At 46.3% G+C, this 22,111-nt stretch overlaps 1 protein-coding gene across 1 annotated transcript; it reads left to right on the forward strand.

The window, feature by feature from the left end:
• LOC127759047 (uncharacterized) lies at positions 1-1,106 on the forward strand. Its single transcript, XM_052283955.1, has one exon. The coding sequence runs from the start codon at positions 1-3 to the stop codon at positions 856-858; it is 858 nt and encodes a 285-aa protein (XP_052139915.1). The 3' UTR covers positions 859-1,106.
• Positions 1,107-22,111: the final 21,005 nt, after the last annotated feature.

Consider the following 22,111-nt stretch of genomic DNA (forward strand, 5'->3'; position numbering starts at 1 on the left):
ATGTTGTCTATAAAACTCCCGTTCTTGGCGATCCTCTTCGCTTTGGAGGAGAACCTTAGCCCTCGAAGGCCTCGAGCCCTCCCCTACCTTGTTCTACCTCCTCCCATGGAGGTAGAACAAGTTCTATCTATCACCTCCAACTCCAAGGTAGACAATATCACCAATGGCGACAATGTGATCATCATCCCTAGTGTGAGCACGGAGGAGAAGGAGCACATCAATGGAGCTGCAGAGACAAATCATGTTGCGATGATCATCGCTGCTTCCATGGACAGAACCGACGGCGACGGCAAGACGACGACGGAGGAGGAGACGGACGGCATCGCCATCGCCAGGAGCGCCTCCTCCAATGGAAGCCGGCAGCAAGACAAGAAGCGGGGCGCGTTCGGCCTCTTCCGGGCGATGTTCATGTCCTTCAACGGCAGCGCCAGCATCAAGAAGAGGGCCGCCGCCGCCGCCGCCGCCACCATGGGCGATCAGAAGAAGGCCGAGGCGGCCGGCGGTGGCGCGGCGGCTGCCGTGGCGAGGTCGTCCAGCGACGTCGCGTCGTGGAAGAACCTCGTCGACGGCATGCGCCCGCTCCGCCTCTACGGCCACCTGGAGTACTACCCGCCGCCGTCGCCGGACAGGAGCGAGGGCATGAGCATGACCAGCAGCTACTCGTCCGCCCAGGACCTGCAGGAGCTTGTCAATGGCCATGGAAAAGAAGACGAGGAAGAAGAAAAGAGTTCTCCGGAGACGGAGGACGGTGGATGCAGCCCGAATCCGATCGACATGCAGGCCGAGGAGTTCATCGCGAAATTCTACGAGCAATTTAGGCTGCAAAAGTCGGACTCATTCAACAACCGAGCTGATTGATCGACCTCAGTGTTTTGATCTTGAAATTAGCATTCTTCTTCTCTTCCGATGAACATGGCGGATGGGGAGCAAGAAAAATCCATTGAAATGAAATCATGAAGAAAAAGTATATACCTCAATGTCGCGTCCATAATCACATTGGCTGTTTCTTCTCCATGTAATGTCCGTCCTTCAAAGAATTAATGGTATTCGCTAGATTTCAGATTCTTGAAAAGTACATAATAGAGTCGAGAAAACAGTGCGGTCAATTACATGTAAATTACTTTTTAGTTCTTACGTATTTGCTACACATCATTGTATGAACATAGGCAATAGGCCACCACATTGTTTGAGTACTGAAATGGTGACGAATAAAGTACTGAAATTGGTACTATAAAAAATATTTCTTTTGTGTTTCAAAATTTGGTAGCAGACCAAGTAGTGACAGATTACATTATAGCACCAAAATAGGATCACCTTAATTTCCTAATCAGCTTAGCTCGATCCTTTTTGTACGTGCTTTCTTCATGATTCCCATAGTCGCTGCTAATTTCGTCCCGTAGTTGCAGGTATTTTCAACGAGGAAAAAGTACACCAAAGGTCCCTCAACTTGTCATCGGGATAAAAACAGCAAAACCAGATATACGAGGTCCCTTAACTATATAAAACCGGTCACCCGAGATCCTTCGATGATTTTAACCCCGGTTTTGATCTACGTAGCGGCTGAGTCATCGTGGGATCCACATGGGCCCCACATGTCAGGGTTATCCACGTCAGCATCTTATCCCTCTTTCTCCTCTTCTCTCCCTTCCTCAGCTCTCTCTCTCTCTCTCACTTCTCTGCAAGCTGGCCGGGGCGAGGCGGGAGAGAAGGAGGGCGTCGCCGCAACGGCGGCCGGCGGAGGCGGCGTGCGAGCGCGGTGGCCAGCGAAGCGGAGTGGAGTGGAGGCGTGGAGCAGCGGTGGCGGTAGGCGGGCGAGCGCGCGGCTGGCGGATGGGGAGCGGCGGCCAGTAGGTGGCGGTGGCGGAGGCGGAGGCTGTGGAGGTGGCATGAGCCCCTTATGAAGGAAGGGCTTCCTCCCCTCAAGTGGATCGGGCAGCCCCCTAGCGGCGGGCATGGTGGTCGTCGGCATCGGCATGCCCCGCTTCTCCCTGTGGTCGTCGGCGTCGGCGTGCCCTGCACCCGCTCCTCCCGACGGGATCCTCTCCTCCTCATCGGCGTCGGCATCCCCCTCGTCCCCGTCGGATCCCGCCATGGCGCGGTTGCTGGCGTCCTCCTCCTCCTCTCCTCCTCCGCCGCTGCATCGACGGCGTGCCCCGCTTCTCTCTCCTGGCCGCCTCCACGGCATCGTCCATGCCGGGTCCATGAGCATCCGGACCCCACTAGCGAGCTCCTGCATCAGCCCCTCCTCCCCCAGCATCTTCGCCATCACCAGCAGCTTGCCGCCCTCGGCGAGCTCGGCGCACGCGTCGACACCGCCGAGGTAGCGGCCCATGACAAAGAGATGCGGCGGCACTGGGCGGGGAGGTCCGCGGCAAGCACAGCGAGGAGATCTGCAGCGAGCACGTCGTCGTGCTGGACCACGAGCCGGTGGAGGCTGCTGCGGGATTGGTTCTCGGTGCTCCCTCCCTGAGCACACGCGCCGCCTGGGGGAAGCTCGCGCTACCTCAGGAGCCGCCGTCGCCGGCCGCACCATCCTCGGGCCGCACGCGTCGCCGTGGGCACCCTAGCGCCGGCATCCCCATGCCCTGCGAGTGCAAGAGCAGAGAGCGAGAGGAAGGAAGGAGAGAAACAGAGAAACAAATAGGGGAAAGAGAGAGGGTGACGTGGATACCTGACATATGGGGCTCACGTGGGTCCCACGCTGATTCAGCCGCCACGTAGATCAAAACCAGGGTTTAAATCACTGAAGGATCTCGGGTGACCGTTTGTATAGTTAAGGGACTTCGCATATCTAGTTTTTTGGTTCGAGGATGTAGATGGAGGAAGTTTCGCCCCTAGACGAGCTGGTAATTTTGGCCCACTATTGCTTGTAATTGGGGCCGTACGCGCTAGTAGTTTGAGCTCATCGGCCGATTGGCGAGATTAAATTCGGCCTGTAGCTTCTTGTACTTTCGGCCCATAGGCTGCAGTAATTTCGGCCCACATGGCGTTGGTAATTTTGGCCCGTACGTATGCGTCAAAATACGTACGGGTCAACCGTCGAAGCCCTGTTCCGTGCCTACGCCGGAAAATGGCGGAAATACCTACCCGACCGGTCGCAACGGCGGGGATGGATGGTTCGACGCGGCGGTGCATTCATGCCGGTGGTACACTCTGTCTACGACGGATACACTACACGGATGCAGGCGGCGGTGGTGGGGCGCGATGACAGGGTTCAATTTCTCGTTTTCGGTTGTATTGGGCGGCTCCAATATGGTAAAATCTTGAAAATTTCGATCCTAAATTTGAAACAAAATTTAGTCAAATGTGAACAAATATTACCAAAATTCACGAAAAATTTAAAAAATTGAAAATTCCGGCTGAAATAATATCGTAACAGAGAGGTCCAAAATTACCGAAATTTCGAAAATTTCAGTCCGAAATGTGGAACCTTGGCGATGACCCTCAAGGGTCCCTGGGATGATGTCGTTACGACGGCGTGCACCGGCGGCAAGCTGATGCTGGCGGAGGCATAGGTCGACATGGTGCGCTTGATGTTGAGGTGGAGTCCTGAAGGTGGTGGTGGCATTCGCTGCCACCAACGCTGGAGCCCGGAGACACTGCTCACCTGTTTTACTCTAAAGATAAGACCGTGAATCTAAGGTAATCTCTTCGTTCTTTTATAATCCCTCTAGTCGCAAAAGATATAATAGGTTGGGTGCGGGAGGTCACGCTTCTCTAGATGGTCGGTCATCTAGCATGGTCGGTGAGCGACCAGCCAAAGAAAGTAATGGTACGAAGGGAGAGCGAAAGATATCCAGATCAGCAAGTACTAGAAAGGGATCCTACCAGAGGAAAGAGCAAGATAGGCTTAGCAAGTGGAGTACGACCTTGAGCTATCCCACTTCCAGAGGCAGGAGACAGGCACTCAGGCTGGCCTTCTGACAGTGTAGTGGCCTGAACCATCAGCCAAATTAAGATACTCTCTCCGTACTTGTAAATGAAGTTGTTTAAGATAATGTTTAAGTCAAACCTTGGAAATATAAATCATGAATAACTTGAACTCTCAAGTTATTGAGTTTGAAAATATAAAAATTATATGAATAGATTGGTCTTGAAAAATACATTTATAAAAGTATACACATATCACTTTTTAATAAATATTTTTATAGAAATAAGAAGTCAAAGTTATGTTTTTGTAGACCGTGTCGCTGTCCTAAACGACTTCCTTTACGAATACGGAGGGAGTATATTGTAGGATCGCATGCATCCCAACAGTGGCGAAGCCACCGGGGGTGCCGGGGTGGGCCTGGCACCCCCCATTCCCATGCGCTGCAAATTAACCCCCGGGTGATTAGCCATCTAATCTATACAATTAACTCATTAGTTAGTTGCAAGTTGAGCCTATACATAACTGACCAATAGATTTTAGTTTTACGTGATTACCTGAGTTAATTAATGTAACTCAGCGGTGTGGTTGCAAGTCTCCAAAACTAAAACTAAAACGGATGAATAGAAATGATGTCTTGTCATTCATGTATTAAGTAAATTTGGTGCTATTTAGTTGCCTAATTTTAAAAAATTATTCTTTTATGTTATATTAATGTGCATTCAGACATACACCCTCCATCCTAAAATAAGTTCAGTTTTTTACATGAATCTAGAAGAATGTGTTGAAATATATCCAAAGTCATATCAACAATCAATTTATTTACATATTAGTGCAAAATAACCGCAAAATTCAAAATATAATTATACGAGAGACGACTACACATATTAGAGTGAACAAGAGGTGAGGTGAGGCCAATCTGCCACTCAGCATGAACTGAGCTATCAAGATCCACACCATTGTCTACCGAGACGCTGGCGAGTTCTTACATCTCGTGACCAGTACCCCTATCACTAAATCCTGGCTTCGCCACTGCATCCCAAAGAACCACATGGGCAGATCCATCTGTTAGTCTGCGACCTTGAGCCTTCAGCGGACGAACCCCGGGATGCGACCATAAAGCTTGGCTGATCAGTGATCAGCGCGCGCGACTACCAAGTGTCAACTACGCGGCCAACTCAACGAGTCGGTACGCAACCGGCCAGATCTCCGTTGGGGCGCATGGCATGGAGAGCGTGTACGGACTGTGTAGTACTGTAGTGCACGCCCGACGAACTGTCTCGGTAACTTCGTCACTAGGCGTCTAGGCCTCGTTTAAACCTGATAATCGGATATACATGGGATACAGATTTTTACTGGATTTTCGTTAATGCGTTTTATGATGCGTTTTCTACCTTTCGATAGGATAAAATTAACAACCGATATCTATAACTACTTAATAGTATTGGTTTTATTAAAAAACCCGATACCAATAGTCTCATTAAGTCATAAGTGCTGAATTTTATAATAAACAGGCGCTAATAGACATCATACTACCTCCGTTTTTTAATAGATGACGCCGTTGATTTTTTCTTACATGTTTGACCATTCCTCTTATTCAAAAATTTTATGCAAATATATAAGATATAAATCACACTTAAAGTACTATGAGTGATAAAACAACCCATAACAAAATAAATTACAATTACGTAAATTTTTTAAATAAGACGAATGGTCAAACATGTGAGAAAAAGTCAACGGCGTCATCTATTAAAAAACGGAGGAATTATATGTACCGGTTCTTATAATAACCGGTATCTTCTAGTACGGCCTAATTGGTGCAGTTTTTATTATGGAATGGCACGTATAGGCATCACAAATGTACCGTTTCTTAATAAAAACGGCATCTATGAGTGGTAAACCGGTACCTATGATGACATCGCTCCTATATATGTGTTTTTACCTAAATTTTCGTATCAAGTCATATGAAGATATATTTTACATCAAATTTATAGAGCTCGATGAAAACTACAACTTTGTAGGTCATAAATTTTTTATTTGAGGTTGTCTGGATTTCTGAAATTTTGTTATAAGTAATCTCAGATCTATTGGGATAAGTGAATTTTTGATATTTCTAAACACTCTCGGACGAAGATGGCATTTATATGAAAATTGTAGATCTTAATGAGATCTACAATTTTATAATTGACAAATTTTTGAAGTTATCTACGATGTTTATTATAAGTTTTGAATGATAGTATTTGCTTAAAAACAACGATTGTTACTAGGTGAGATGGTAAGTAGGCTTTGGATGCAGAGATCTCGGATTTAAACACTTGTAATCCCGAGCGCATAAAAATGGTGTTATAATTTTGTGTGTTGTGAGAATAGAAGTGTAACCATGTATTGCCTAGTAATATACAAAATATTTTTTTCGGTTTTTTTCGCACCCGTAAAAATAAAAAGGGAAAAGTCTAAAGTCCGGATCACATTCCTAAACTATTGAGTGAGTATGAATTACCCTCACATCTTTCACCCTCAACTATCGATACCGAATGACCCCCCCTCCCCTAAGCAGTTTACAAGCTGTTTAGGTCCTACGTGGCAATCCAGTTAACAATTCTTTTATTAAAAAAATCGATAGGGCCCACCTGTTAGATCTCTTTCATCTCTCTCTTTCCCCTCTCACACTTCTCTCTCTTTCGCACGCTCATCGCCCGCAACGCGAAGCAGACGGTGGCCAACATGTCCAAGGTGCTGCACATCCAGATCAAGGAGAGCATGGGCCGTGTTGAGACGGAGGTTGTCTTCGGCGAGCTACTGTAGCGCCGTTGAGACAGTGGTCGTTGACGGCGAGACATAGGGCCTCTACCCGATCCAAGACAAAATGCCCCCACCCCCATCCGTCGCTGTCCTCCGCGCCCGAGCTGCATCTACTCCCCCTCCCCCCCGCCCCGCGCCCGCCGTAGTCCTGCCAGCCTCGCCCACAACCGTCCCGTCGCCCTCACCCACCGCCGTCCCTCCTTTCCCACTCATCGCTGTCCCGCCACCCCAAGCTGCCTCTAGCCTCGCTTGCCGCCGCCCCGAGCTGCCTCCACTCCCAACCCCGCCTACCGTCATCCAGCTCTCCCTCTCGTGCTGAGAAATTGACAGAGGATTTGGGAAAGAGGGATGTAGATGAGGGGAGGGAGAAGAGAGAGAGGTATTTGGGAAAGAGAGAGATAGAGAGCGGAGGGGAAAGAGATAGAGAGGGTGAGAGACTTATAGGTAAGGCCCGCCAATTAAAAAAAAAGAATTTGTGACTGGGCTGCCAGGTAAGACCAAAACGTCTCCGGTTGGAGGACGGGCGAGGGTAATTCATCCGGTATTGATAGTTGAGTGTGAAAGAAATCTAGTTTTCAGGTTTTTTTTTTTTGGGGGGGGTGTTTAATTCGTACTCACTCAATATAGTTTAAGGGTGTAATTCAGACTTTCTCAAATAAAAAGGGATGCACCGGTTTCTAAATCTTGCGGGTTACTCCTTCCGTAAAAAAAAAAACCCCACTACCCAAAAGTGGGTTTTTTTTGAATGGAGGGAGTATAAGAGTAGAGGTGTGACCATATATTGGTAAAATAGGATGAATGAGAGTTATAATCTTTGGTTTTTGACTGGTTATGATCTTTGTAATTCCGTGTGATGCACACGGTCCGAAAACGGTATAAGGTCCATCTCATTCAAGTCACTACGTTTTCCGTCTTCGCTTTAACATAAAAATTCTGGGAATCGGGCAACCTTTCCTATTTAAGTTGCTCCCTATCTTCTAGCTACAGTACGATGGTACTGTAGCGCTGCTGCTGCCGCACTGCTTCTACTACACTTTACTGCTGCTGCTGCTGCTGTCTTGCTTGTATGGACCGGCCAAGGCCGCAAGGCCAGGCCTGCTGGCTGCTGCTGCTGGGCTGCTAGCTTTGCTGTCCGTTTTTTTTCTCTTCTTTATCCTTTTCATGCTTTGTCCTTTTGATACTGTAAATAACTACTTTTCTTCTAATATATACTCTAACTATGCTGGTAGTATTCTTGGAAAAAAATTAATTTTTTTCGCACTCGTAAAAAATGGGTGTATCCCTGTAAATGCTGATTCCAATTTAGAACCGCACCCATGACATTTTTTTAGCACTCGTAAAAAATGGGTGTATCCCTGTAAATGCTGATTCCAATTTAGAACCGCACCCATGACTATTTTGATTGGTTCCCCTATAAGTTGCAGGAGGCCTTCTCTCTGGTTTTACAGTTGGCGTCCTGTAGTTGAGGGATGTAATATAAAAAATTTCATATTATTTTGAAACTTTCTAATGAGATAAATTAACCTTATATGTCCATAAGGGTATTTTAGGTATTATTGAAAAATAAGCCCAATGACGTATTATAGAACAATTGATAAAGTCGCCGGTATATTATAGAAAGAGACAAAGTCAGTGGTAAATTGTTGAACTATGACAAACTCAGTGGTATAAAATAGATTCTCTCTAATATGAATATTTCCCCAATTTTTATAGCCCATCTATATTTTCTATATAGTTGATACCACTAACAATTATTAGAAGCTAAAACTTAACATGTAAGCATATGCCACATCATCACCCACTAGCAATTATTATTTTAACTCATTTAGAATCACATGCAAGCATACCACATCTTCACTCACTAGCAATTACTGTTCTAGCCTATTTTAAATCCCACGTAAGCATGACACATCATCAACAAGCATATATGTCAAATCATCTTCCTCACATTATTATCTCAATATTTTAACTTTTTATCATTTCGACAATATTTAACATATGCTTATTCATGAATCCCACAGTAAAGCGCAGGGTATCACCTAGTATGCGGTAGATATAGTTCGGCCACAGGGCAATTCAATTTCTCCCATATCTTAAATGCCGGTAAATTTGGCCCGTCCGTGGTCCGCCCTTTGCAATTTCGTCCATAAGTGTGCATAAACTCCGTAACTGATAGTACTCCCTCCGTATGTTTTTATTTGACGTTAGAGACAGTCTCGATACAATTAAGGAACCCACGAATTGACTATTGTGCCCTTCCCCCTTCAAGGCTTCAACCAATGGTTGGCTGGCTGACAGCTTTTTATTGGGGCAAGGAAGTAAATTTGTCTACGGGATGGAGGAGAGCTGAACTGTGAGCGTCAAATAAAAAAAGCGTTTCTGAATTGAGCTAGAGCGTCAAATAAAAAAAAATGGAGGGAGTAGTATATTTTAAAAAAGTAAAGTCTATCATCGGTCTCTAAACTTGTACCGCTGTGTCATCCCGGTCCCTAAACTCGCAAATCGATCGTTTAGGTCATCAAACTTGCAGATCATTTGTTTAGGTGCTCCAACTTATTTAGTTGTGTCCAAATTAATAGTATTGTTAATTTCGGCATGTTAGAGCTTAGCAGGTGGGCCAAATATCGCCTTGGTTTCCTCCCACCACGTTTCCTTCCAACAAACCATTCATTCGTGCCAGGAAAATCTAACATTAGCTCTGTGCCAACGCTTTCTATGAAAAGGCAATGCAATTTTCTAAAGTCGTTGAGTGCAACCAAATTACTCCAACTTCTTATGGCCCGGAACAACCTCGAGAAATTAAATTAAGGAGTCAACCCATCAGTCGGTCAAATGCAAGATGCTGATATATTGTCTCTTGTACTCTCTTAGTACTAAGGAGTAACTCGATAGAACATTCGGGTTCAGCCCAATCAGCAACTAGTGGCAATCATCTTCAACGAATGATGAGATTAAAATTAGATATAATCCCTTCGTTTTTTCTTTTCAATAGATAACTTTATGATTGACGACGCCATTGACTTTTACCGTCCTTCTTATTAAAAGTTTGTTGTGAGTTATTTTATCACTAAAATTATCATTTATTTTGTTGTGAGTTATTTTATCACTAAAAATTTGTTGTGAATTATTTTATCACTAAAAGTATTTAAGTATCATCTATATCATATATATTGGTATAAATTTTTTAATAATACGGATAATCAAATGTATCTCAAAAATCAACAACATCACTGTTAGAATAAAGAGAGGGATCATATATATTTATATATATTTGCCCTCATCCACGTCGGGTAGGACATTCATCCTAGAGTAGTCGAGTGAAGAACGGATGGTCAGAATCACAAGAGTTTTAATTTGCAACCAATAGAATGCGCTTGGCATTCTCGCGGCAAGTTCCCTGCTCTGCCTAAGGAACACCTAAAAATCATATAGAAAACCATGCATGACAAGTCAAGTCAGAGAACTATATATAGCCGCGATCTGAAAACCGACCGGCCGCAGCTAAACAAAGACAGAGTATATATATTCCTCTCTTATGTATGCAGGTTAGAACAATATTTATATGCACACATAGATACGCTCGCGTTGCAAGTTGCAACTTGTTTTTCCGTTTGGTGCTATGGCGGTGATCAAGTCTTTGTAACGACTTAATTAATTATACTGGGAAACACATAGCAATTTGATGGCTGCAGCTAATTAAGCCAGTGATTGAGATTATTATACTATCTCTATTTTCAAATAAACGGTGTGTTATTGACTTTTACACACACGACGGACCACGCACATGGACCGGCAGAACATATATAAGGATGATCGTATTGTACCTGCTGCTTGCTTCTAGATGAGTCGGGAAATGTAGTACAAACAACTCGAAATCTGAAACTATCGTTGGATTAAAATAATAAATATCTAATACTTATCCATGTCATCCAGAGTTTTAATCAGATTTGATGACGTACATAAATCTCATACATCTATTTTAGAATTCAACGATAATTTCAAGGTTTTCATTGCATATGTAGTTTGTATTATGTATTTTTCCAACTAAGGTTTCGTTTGAATCTAATTTTATGAGCTAAGTATTTCCTCGTTGTCTATAAACAAGTTTCTTGAACGGTTAAATTGTATATTTTGTGAATGTTTTATAGAAAATTTTATTTAGAAAAGCAATTAAATATATTTTTAAAATTTAATACTTAATTGATCCAATGTTAATAATTAACCTGTCTTTGATTGCGTGTCACTAATAAACTGAGACAAAACCCATTGTCGAACAAAGCCTAATCTATCTTTTAACACTATTAACTTATTAAAGTAATAGAAACATGAGTCTCCACGTTTACTCTCACGGCCTAGAAAATTCCGACGTTAATTGGAGAAAAAGAAAAAGAAGAGTCCATATAGAAATATAATTTCAAAATTGTTTAATTTCGAAATTAGAGAATAAGGAATATTGGAAGAGTAGACTAGAGTCCATATAGGAATACAATTTAGAGCTAATTAAAATTGGGAATAAAAAAGAAGTTAGAGACCTTATAGAAATAGAACTTAGAAATAACTAAGGAATATTGAAAAACCAGTCTAGAGTGCATATATGAATACAATATAGTAATAACTGAAATTCAAAATTAAAAAATAAGGAATATTGTAAGATAAGTTTAGAGTCCATATAGAAATAAATATACAATTTAGATATAATTGAAATTCTGAATTTAAAAAATAAGAAATTTAAAAGTAGAATTTAGAGTCCATATAGAAATACAACTTAGAAAAAACTAAAATTCAAAATTTTAAAATAAGAAATATTAGAAAAAAGAATATAGAGTCTATATAGAAATACAACAGAGAAGAAGCTAAAATTTGAAATGAAAAAAAAAATATTAAAAAAGAGTCTAAAGTCCATATATGAATACAATTTGGAAATAATTGAAATTCAAAATTAAAAAAGAAATATTAAAATATGAGTATAGAGTCCATATAATAAAAATAAGGATTGTTGGAAGAGGAGTCTAGAGTTTATATATAAATACAATTTAGAAATAACTGAACTTTGAGGTATTAAAATAAGAAATTGTCAGGGTTACGGGAAAGGTATACCCTCTACCCTTCGATATACGTCACATATCGACATGGTATGCTTGCGCGTATGCGGACCTTTTCTGGCATAAGTTGGGGAAATCCATTACAGAGTTCACAGATGTAAGGAGCCCTACTCGGATAGAACTAGGTCGTCATTATATCGTATCTGGTCCGATGTCTCCGAGTTCTACTTGGAGACCAGTTGATCTATGGTATAAAAGGGACCCCCCGGGAGGACCTGAGGCATCAAATCTCAGAGCCAACACATCCACCACAGCCTACAAAACCGGAGCTTACAGGAGCCCAGTCGCCGGGTGATTTAGTTGAATCAACTCGACTACGATCTCGTCAGTGTCGTCGAGTTCTACTACTCCCTTTGTGATCTTTGGTTTCCATCATATAATCCCATATCAACTGGATTAGGGCTATTACCTACCAAGGGGCCTGAACCAGTATAATCCCTGTTTCCTATTTTGCTTGATGTCGTATTATGTAGATCCTCGTACCAGCGTACCCCAATACCGTCTATATCCGGTCTACGGGTATCCCCCGTCGACAGTAGCGCGCCAGGTAGGGGGACTTGGTGCTCAAGGTTCTACTACTATGACATCCAGCTTCGTCGACAACAGCGTCAACACTAACCTCAACCAAGGAGTTCTTACTTCAACAACACTGGTGTGGACTCAAGTCGGCGAAATTGTCTTTCCGGTTTATACTACTATGCCGATCTCAGCTGGTCCGCCAATGACCGGAAACGAGAACGCAGTGGCTACAACCCGGGGTGACTCCATGTCGAAGGATCCTCCCAGCGAAGCGGAGATCGGAACGTCGACGACATCCGAGCTCGAGAAGGATCCTAGTGCGGCCAAGCCTTGTCTTTCCGACAGGAATCACGAGCCGACAAGGATTGCTTCCGAGGTCACAAGGTCCTGGTGTCCTATCCACAAAACCAGGAAACACACCCTGCAAGCCTACTGGGTCTTTCTCAACGTCCATGCTGAAATTCGTGCCTGCAAAGAGCGTGGAATTCAGCGTACCTCCCCAACTCGTGATGTCTATTGTCCTATTCACAAGACAAAGAATCACGACCTCTCGAGCTGCAAGGTCTTTCTCAGCGCCATGAAGGCACCATCTCCTAAGGTCTAGCAGTCACACATCTGCATCAGGGATAAAGACAAGGAGCAAGGAACGACGCCAATTTCAGATCGATTTGTTGGGGTAATCGACATCGATCCCCACGAACCATCAGTCTTGCACCTCCTTGAAGACTATGGATCATCGACAACGAGCACGCCGCGTGAGGTATTGGCTATCGACGATGTCGGCGCGTCAGCGCGCACCAATGCGGAAGCGGAGAATCAAGTGACTACTCCGGCCCAGCACATCAGAGCCGTTAACGCAATACTGAGGGAAACCCCCTACGATCCCGTTCTGAACGACGATCTCGCACGTTGGACAGAACGACTACGGGAATCAGTGGCCAACCTCAGTAACGCGTTCGAAGAGGCCGCTGCTGCAGCGCACCCGGAACAGCCACCAACTGGCGATGCTAATGGTGAAAACCCTGAACAGCGGGAATTGCCTCATCGAGCCACCCCCCACCTCGCGGCACCGGCGATCTCCGCGATCACCTAAATGGCCGCCGAGAGGCGCGACGCACACGAGATAACGAGAACCGTTCCCGACATCGCGTCTCTTCACGGCGTCACAATAACGAAGAACGAGGAGGCCATTCAAGCGAAGACCGAGACCGTGATAACCGCCACAACCGCCACGATCACGATCGTGAACGGCGGGTGCCGGGCGATACTGGTCGAGGACGTCGCCATAATGACGACGATGATGGAGATCGGCGCCGAGACAACAATGGGAGACGACGACAGGATTCTCGAGAACCCGGCCGACGTCCTCGTAATCGTATGCCGGAACCAAGCGACGCATTGTCATCGTCATCATCCTCGTCATCTTCATCATCAGATAGACATCCATAAAGGACGTATGATCGCCGACAACCCACCACCCCCAGCGCTGGGTGTAGAGCTTTCGGTCGTTCACTTCGGGATGTCCGATGGCCTGAAAGATTCCGACCTGGAGCAATAGAGAAATACGATGGGAGCACTGACCCGGAAGAGTTCATTCAGGTTTACTCCACGGTACTCTACGCTGCCGGAGCGGACGACAACGCGTTGGCGAATTACTTGCCAACCGCAATAAAAGGCTCTGCACGTTCATGGCTGATGCATCTCCCCCCTACTCGATCTCTTCGTGGGCAGACCTGTGGCAGCAATTCGTAGCCAACTTCCAAGGAACTTACAAGCGCCACGTGATCGAAGACGACCTACATGCGTTGACATAGAACCCGGGCGAATCCTTGAGGGATTATGTTCGGCGCTTTAATGAGTGCAGAAACACAATCCCCGAGATCACCGATGCTTCTGTAATTCGCGCTTTCAAATTCGGTGTCAGAGATCGCTATACTACTCAGGAGTTGGCAACGAGGCGCATCACGACTACTCGGAGGTTATTCGAAATTGTCGATCGATGCGTTCATGCGGATGACACATTTAGACGCAAGAACGACAAACCAAAAACCGGAGGAGAGAAGAAACCAGCCAAGGACACACTTGAGTCAAGCAAGAAGAAAAATCGCAAGAGTGGGAAAAGGAAAGCTTAAGCGGAATTTCTCACAGCAGAATACGCGAACCCTCCCAAGCGCCCAGACCCACAAAGTAGCGACGCGAAGAAAGCATGGTGCCCTATACACAAGACGGACAAACATTCTTTGGAAGATTGCCTTGTTTTCAAAAAGTCGCTCGAGAAGCACATGGCATTGGAAAAAGGCAAGAGAGTACGCGTGGTCGAGAAGGATGCGGAGGCGACTGCTCAGGAGTCAGACTCAGCATACCCAGACTCTGATCTCCACGTCTCACACATTTTCGGAGGCTCTACAGCGTACTCCTCAAAGCGAGAATACAAGAATGTGGAACGTGAAGTCTGTTCGACGTGGCAGGGAGCTGCACCCAAGATGAAGTGGTCCGAGCAGAAGATAGAATTCTCATAAGAGGACCACCCTAAGACTGCTGTCATCCCAGGGCGATATCTGATAGTGGTCGAACCCACTATTCGTAATATCAAAGTCGCACGGGTTCTCATCAACGGTGGCAACTCAATCAATCTTTTCTTCGCCAGTGCCTTGGACGCGATGGGAATCCCACGAAGCGAGTTGACACCCACCGATCAACCCTTCCATGGAATCACTCCCCAGTCTTCATCCAAACCATTGGGCAAGATCACGTTGCCTGTGACTTTCGGCCAAGCAAACAACTTCCGAACAGAGCAGATCACCTTTGATGTTGCTGAATTCGATACAGCATATAATGCCATCATCGGGAGAACTGCACTAGCAAAGTTGATGGCCGCATCTCACTACGCGTATCAAGTGCTCAAGATGCCGGGACCGAAGGGAACAATCACTATTCAAGGGAACGCAAAGCTGGCAGTGCAATGCGACAAGCAGAGCCTCGACATGGTCGAGCACACGCCTAGCCCACCCGTCACGACTGAGCCACCCAAGAAAGTGAGCAAAACAAACAAGACGCCGAAACCGGACGGCACGATCAAGACCGTTCCACTCTCTACTGCCAACCCCGACAAGACCGTCAAGATCGGGGCATCACTAGACGAGAAATAGGAACTCGTGCTCATCACCTTCCTCCGCGACAATGCTGACGTGTTCGCTTGGCAACCGTCCAACATGCCGGGGGTACCTAGGGAGGTGATTGACCACAAACTCATGGTGCGACCCGATGCCAAGCCAGTAAAGCAAAAACTGCGGAGATTTGCACCAGATCGAAAACAAGCCATACGAGAAGAGCTCGACAAGCTTCTCAAAGCTGGTTTCATCAGAGAGGTACTCCATCCAGAGTGGCTAGCCAACCCAGTCATGGTGCGGAAGGCCAATAGGAAGTAGAGAATGTGTGTCGATTTCACCGACCTCAACAAGGCGTGTCCAAAGGATCACTTTCCTCTTCCTCGAATAGACCAACTAGTGGACTCAACAGCTGGCTATGAGTTGTTGAGCTTCCTCGACGCTTACTCCGGTTACCACCAAATCAGCATGGCAAAAGAGGACAAGGAGAAGACATCATTCATCACGCCGTTCGGGGTATTCTGCTATGTTAAGATGCCGTTCGGACTAATAACCGCAGGAAACACTTTCCAGCGCACGGTCCAGGGCGCACTTAGCAACCAACTCGGAAACAATGTTGAGGCCTACGTCGATGACATTGTTGTCAAGACCAAGACAAGCGACTCATTGATTAACGATCCGCGGGAAACGTTCGACAACCTCCGACGATATCGCCTCATGCTCAATCCAGAGAAGTGCACGTTCGGAGTACCATCGGGCAAGCTACTTGGCTTCCTCGTCTCTGGCAGAGGAATAGAAGCAAATCCCGAGAAGATTAAGGCAATCGAGAACATAAAGTCGCCTACAAGACTCAAGGAAGTACAAAGGCTAATCGGATGCATGGCGGCACTAAGTAGGTTCATCGCTAGGATGGGAGAGCGAGGACAACCTTTCTTCGCTCTGCTAAAAAAGCAAGACAAATATGTATGAACACAGGAAGCGGAAGAGGCATTCATTGCACTCAAGCGGTACCTATCAAATCCACCTGTACTTGTTGCCCCCCAACCTAATGAAGAATTATTTCTCTATATTGCCGCCACGCCATATTCCGTTAGCACTGTCATTGTTGTCGAGAGAGAAAAAGTACAACGACCAGTCTACTACGTCATCGAAGCTCTCCACGACGCAAAGACAAGATATCCACAGATCCAAAAACTGCTCTACGCAGTAATCATGACATCAAGAAAGCTACGCCACTACTTCCAAGCCCACAAGGTCACAGTTGTCTCCTCCTTACCTCTCGGCGAAGTCGTGAGGAACAAAGACGTTGTCGGCCGCATTGCGAAATGGGTAGTCGAGCTAAATCAATTTTATATTCACTTCGTGCCACGAATAGCCATCAAGTCCCAGGTACTCGCCGATTTCGTAGCCGATTGGACCATGCCTGATAACAGGTCAGACAACCAAATCGACAATGAAACGTGGACAATGGCGTTCGACGGCGCACTCAACAGCCAGGGAGCAGGGGCAGGATTCATCTTGACATCACCTTCGGGAGATCAATTCAAGCATGCAATTCACCTCAACTTCAGGGCAGCCAATAACACAGCTGAATACGAAGGACTACTCGCCGGAATCAGAGCTACGGCTGCACTAGGAGTCAGGCGACTGATCGTGAAAGGGGATTCCGAACTAGTCGCAAACCAGGTGCATAAAGATTACAAGTGCTCTAGCCCCGAGTTATCCAAGTATCTCGCAGAAGTCAGGAAGCTAGAAAAAAGGTTCGATGGGATCGAGGTCCGACATGTATACCGCAAAGACAATATCGAACCGGATGATCTAGCACGACGTGCGTCTAGACGAGAACCACTCGAACCTGGCACCTTTCTGGACGTCCTTACGAGGCCATCAGTGAAAGAGGCAAGTGGCGAAAATAGCTCGGTCGCCCCCGACATCAGCTCGGGGGCTACAGAGGCAGAGCACGCCGTTGCCGATATCGAGACCACAGATGACTGGCGCACCCCACTCATTAAATTCATAAGCAGCGAAGAGTTGCCCGAGGACGACGTAGAAGCCGAGAAAATATCCCGCAAAGCAAAAGTCTACTGTATGATCGGCAACGATCTATACAAGAAGGCACCAAACGGGGTACTCCTAAAATGCGTCTCGTCCGACGACGGCTGTCACACCCTAAAAATTTCAAATATATAAATTGTTGTTTAATTGGAATTATTAGAATTGATTTTAAAAGCCTAGAAGAGAAGATCTAATTTTAAATAATAAATTCCAATATAAAATGGGGCCAGATAAAATTTTATTAAATACTTTGCTTAATTCTATAATTCCTAGATTTTTCTGGGATTTATTTGAGCTAAGGAAGTATTTTTAATAAATGGAATTGCATTTCATGAATAATTTAAATTGGCAAAAGTTTCAAAAAGTCTCTTTTGGCTTTGGGCCGAAAGTCGGCCCAAAACCTTCTCTCTCTCCTCCTCGGCCCAAGTTGGCCCAGTCCGCAGCCGCAGCCGTCGCTCGCGCGCGCGTCCGCCCGCTGACAGGTGGGGCCCACCTGTCAGACTCGTCGTCTTCCTCGCGCCGCCGCCGCCCGAAACCCTAGCGTCGCGTCGCCGCCGTCTCTTTCCAAATCCGGCCGATCCTTTCCGTTTCCGGTGAAATCAATAGAGGGGAAATGATCTTCTCGATCTCCTCTACCTTTTCCCTTTTGGAACTTCGGCTAAAATCGTTTGGAAAGCGGAGGATTCGATCTCGAATCGGATCGGTCTCTCTCCTCCGAACCCTAGACTTTCCTTCTCGTCGCCGGCCGCCGTGGGCCTTCGCCGCCGTGTTCTTGCCCCTATAAAAGGATCCCCGGTGTCTCCGCTACCCGTCGCCACCCTCGCCTTCGCCTCTCGTCGTCCGTAGAGCCCTAGCGCCGTGAGTCCTCGTGCCGCCGTCGTCGCCGCCGCTCCAGCCGTGCGCCGCCGTCGCTCCAGTCGTCGCCGTCGCTCGGGAAGGCCGCCGTCGTGGTCGCCGTCGCGTCGCCGTCCTCGTCCGCCCCTCCGTCATCGCTGTCGACCGCCGGAACTCCGTCGCCGTCATCAAGCCGAAGGTTGCCGCCGCTTCTTCCTCGTCGCCGACGTCGTCCGGTCATCGTCCGCCGTCGCTTTGGTCGCCGGTGAGTTCGCCGTGTCGCCCGCAACCCGTAGAGGCTTTCCGTTCGCGCCGCCGCGCCGTCGTTCGCCGGCGAGCTCGCGCGGTTCGGTCGCCGCCGGAGATGACGTCGTCGCCGACGTCATCGATGCCGTCCGCTGTGGTCCGGCTGTGGACCGGTCGATCTCGGCCGTTCGTTTTGGATGGATCGATCTCGGCCGTCCGTTCCCGTGAACCGTCGCCGTGCACCCGGTCCACCGCTAACCCTAGCCGCTGACGCAATAAATCCTCTTTTCCTTTTCAAAAATAATTCATTATTGCGTCATAATTCAATTAAAATCCATATAAGTGTTTTAATCTGATTTAATATTTAAAAATTCATAACTAATTCATCTTAGCTCGGATTTAGTTGGTTCAAGTCTCTAAATTTTTCTAAAATTGAGATCTACATGTTAAAAATATCCACATGTACTGTTCATGCTTGTTTATGTGCTGTTTTGGTGTTTTGCTCTTTTCTGTTTAGATTCCGATGTTTCCGGAGGGTCCGTTTTCGCAGGAGAAGAATTTGAAGAGTTCCAAGGCCAGCAAGGCAAGTCACACAGATCCCAAACAACCCCTTTGAGCATGTTGATCCCGTTTAAAGCTATTGTTTCTATTCAACTATTGCATTTATTTTCGAATGTCATTGGGTGGAATTAACCTATTGTTTGTTATAGCCCTTTTGTTCTTGATTACTTTATTCCTTGATACCTTGGGTTCTTATAAATTGACTAGTTGAGCTTTATATATTGGTTCAGCTAGATATTAGATGTGATTGCTTAGCCATGCTTAGAAACATTAGCACACTATTGGGATAACTTATGACTCCCTATTATTCAATGATGGCTTAATGATAACTCATGATGGTTAATCATGATTGGTAAATTAATTAATTTGCCAACTAAAACCTGATAATGGTGGGTTGTGAGCACATGGTTTTGATGGTCGTGCTCATGACAATTAAGGACCGGTTCACGAGTCTCGGTTGTGAAACATTAACCGTGCCAACCACAAGCCAGCGTGGGCAACGGCTTTACCTTTTGTATAGCATAGTTCATTGCGGGGCACCAGACTGAGAAGTGGCGGAGATAAGCCCACGGGGGTCGCTGGGGAGTCCATGCCTTGTTTATAAGGGGGTGATTATGATCCAGGAACGGTGCGCTGTGGTGGATTGTGTTGTGCGAGGGGTACTGTCACAGCTCCTTTCTGAGGTACCGTGGTGGTATCAAGGCGCATGGTGACATGTCGTGGGGCTGTGTCTTGTGGGTACAGTGGTACACCTCTGGTCAGAGTAAAACTATTCGAATAGCCGTGCCCGCGGTTATGGGCGGGTTTAACAATGTCTTTCGTGATTAGTCTCATACCTCTCATCATAATAAAAGATACTATGACTGGTAATAATTTGATTAGCTCCTGGTTTGGAATGGTATATTCCTGGTTTGGAGATAGAACTGTGCAGCCGGGATTGGTTGTTCAGAATGGTTGGGCCTATGCAACAGGGTATGTTGTATAGCGTTGGAATAATATTGTTTAATTATTACTCAACTGTTTTACTAAATTCTGAAATGTTTATTAAATGCTGTTTATGCAAATGAAACCCTATTATGCCATCCTTTGTTATCCTGTGCACTTGCATATTTGCTGCGTGGCTTGCTGAGTATGTCATATACTCACCTTGCAATCATTCATCAGAGGAGGAGTTATACAGTGATACTGATGGTGTGGAGGATTAGGTGTAGCCCTGGTCAAGCTGCCTGTGGAGTGGAATTGTCTGCGCCGTTTATCTTATTTTCCGCTGCTTAGATCTTTATTGATTGAGAGGAACTATCTACCTCTGTAATGACATTTTATTCGCTTATTAATTAGAGTAATAATTGTACTCTATTATCAATTTGTTATTGTGTGCCTCGGCTGATTCCTGGACGAGGGTTCGCGCACATGTAAGCGTTTGGAATTTTGGATAGAAATTCCGGGCGTGACAACGGCAGACACCTCCTCCTCGACATACATGAAGGGATCTGTGGGTCACATGCCGCTGGTCGGACATTAGTCGGAAAAGCTTTCCGACAAGGGTTTTTCTGGCCAACCGCCCTCAAAGATGCCTGCGACATGGTTCAGCGGTGTGAAGCCTGTCAATTCCACAGTAAACACACAAAGCTGCCAGCGCAAGCACTCCAGACTATCCCTCTCACTTGGCCGTTCTCGCGCTGGGGGCTAGATATACTCGGGCCATTCCCACGAGGACAGGGCGGCTACAGGTTCCTATTCGTGGCGATCGACAATTCAACAAGTGGATTGAAGCGACACCCACAGCGGAAATCAAGGCCGACAACGCCATCAAATTCATCAAAGGGATATTCTGCAGATACGAATTGCCCCACCGTATCATAACAGACAACGGCTCCCAGTTCATCAGTGCCGATTTCCAAGATTACTGCATCAGGCTGGGAGTCAAGATCTGCTTCGCCTCAGTTTCTCACCCTCAGAGCAATGGACAAGTCGAGCGGGCAAACGGCATAGTACTACAAGGAATCAAGACCCGCGTCTATTACAGGCTCATGTCACACGACAAGAAGTGGGTCGAGGAACTTCCATCGGTACTATGTGCCGTGCGTACCACACCGACAACGTCCAATAAGGAGACACCTTTCTTCCTCGCGTATGGCTCAGAGGCCATGCTCCCCACCGAGCTACGACATCAAAGTACACGAGTACAGAAGTATTCCGATGAGGGTCAGGAGGAGTAGCGATACGATGATATGAATCTACTCGAGGAACATCATGAATGAGTTGCCGTTCGAGCAGCCAGCTACCAATAGGCCCTCCGCCGTCACCACGAGAAGCGCATACGAGCACGCACGCTTTCGATCGGCGACTACATCCTCCGACGGGTTCAAAGCCAAGCAGGGCGCAACAAGCTCTCACCCAAATGGGAAGGACCGTACACGATCACACAAGTTCTACGGCCAGGCGCATTCAAAATCGCAGACGACGATGGTTGTGAGTTGGCAAATTCCTGGAACATTGATCAACTACGTAAATTCCATGTATAAATCAATAGTATCCATACTTGTAAGACATCTTACAGCCTGAATAAAGCCTATTTTTCAGGTATATACAATCAAAGTGTTCCTTCCCGATGATCCCTTACCCATATGACACCTAGCGTTGCAACCTATCCTCATGTCCCTTTACGCCGTCTTGATAAGGCCTCCGAGGAACCTAAGGGAACTTCGGCTGGGGACGCCTAGAGCCGATAAGGCCTTGTCGGATCCTGTAGAGACAAAAGACCATGTAAGATCTGGTCGTGTAAGAGTTCTCGCCGTGCGTATTAACCAAGCCGTGTAATCGAAAATAAACTTTCCAACTTCACGGCTGGGGGCTAGGATCAGTGCTTGTTGAACCGAGGCAAGTCAAAGGTCCAAGAGCCTTATCTTCCGATAAGAATTCTCCGATGACAAGGCTGGGGGCTAGGGAGAGTGTATGACTCAAACGACTGACCGAAGTCGTGAAGTGAGAAAACACTCTCACACACTATATCCAGA

Source organism: Oryza glaberrima, chromosome 1 (genome assembly GCF_000147395.1).
Source record: "Oryza glaberrima chromosome 1, OglaRS2, whole genome shotgun sequence".
Taxonomy (NCBI): domain Eukaryota; kingdom Viridiplantae; phylum Streptophyta; class Magnoliopsida; order Poales; family Poaceae; genus Oryza; species Oryza glaberrima.

What these genes read in the sequence shown, in the direction of transcription:
- LOC127759047 (XM_052283955.1), top strand. Translation starts at nt 1, where the DNA reads ATGTTGTCTATAAAACTCCCGTTCTTGGCGATCCTCTTCGCTTTGGAG.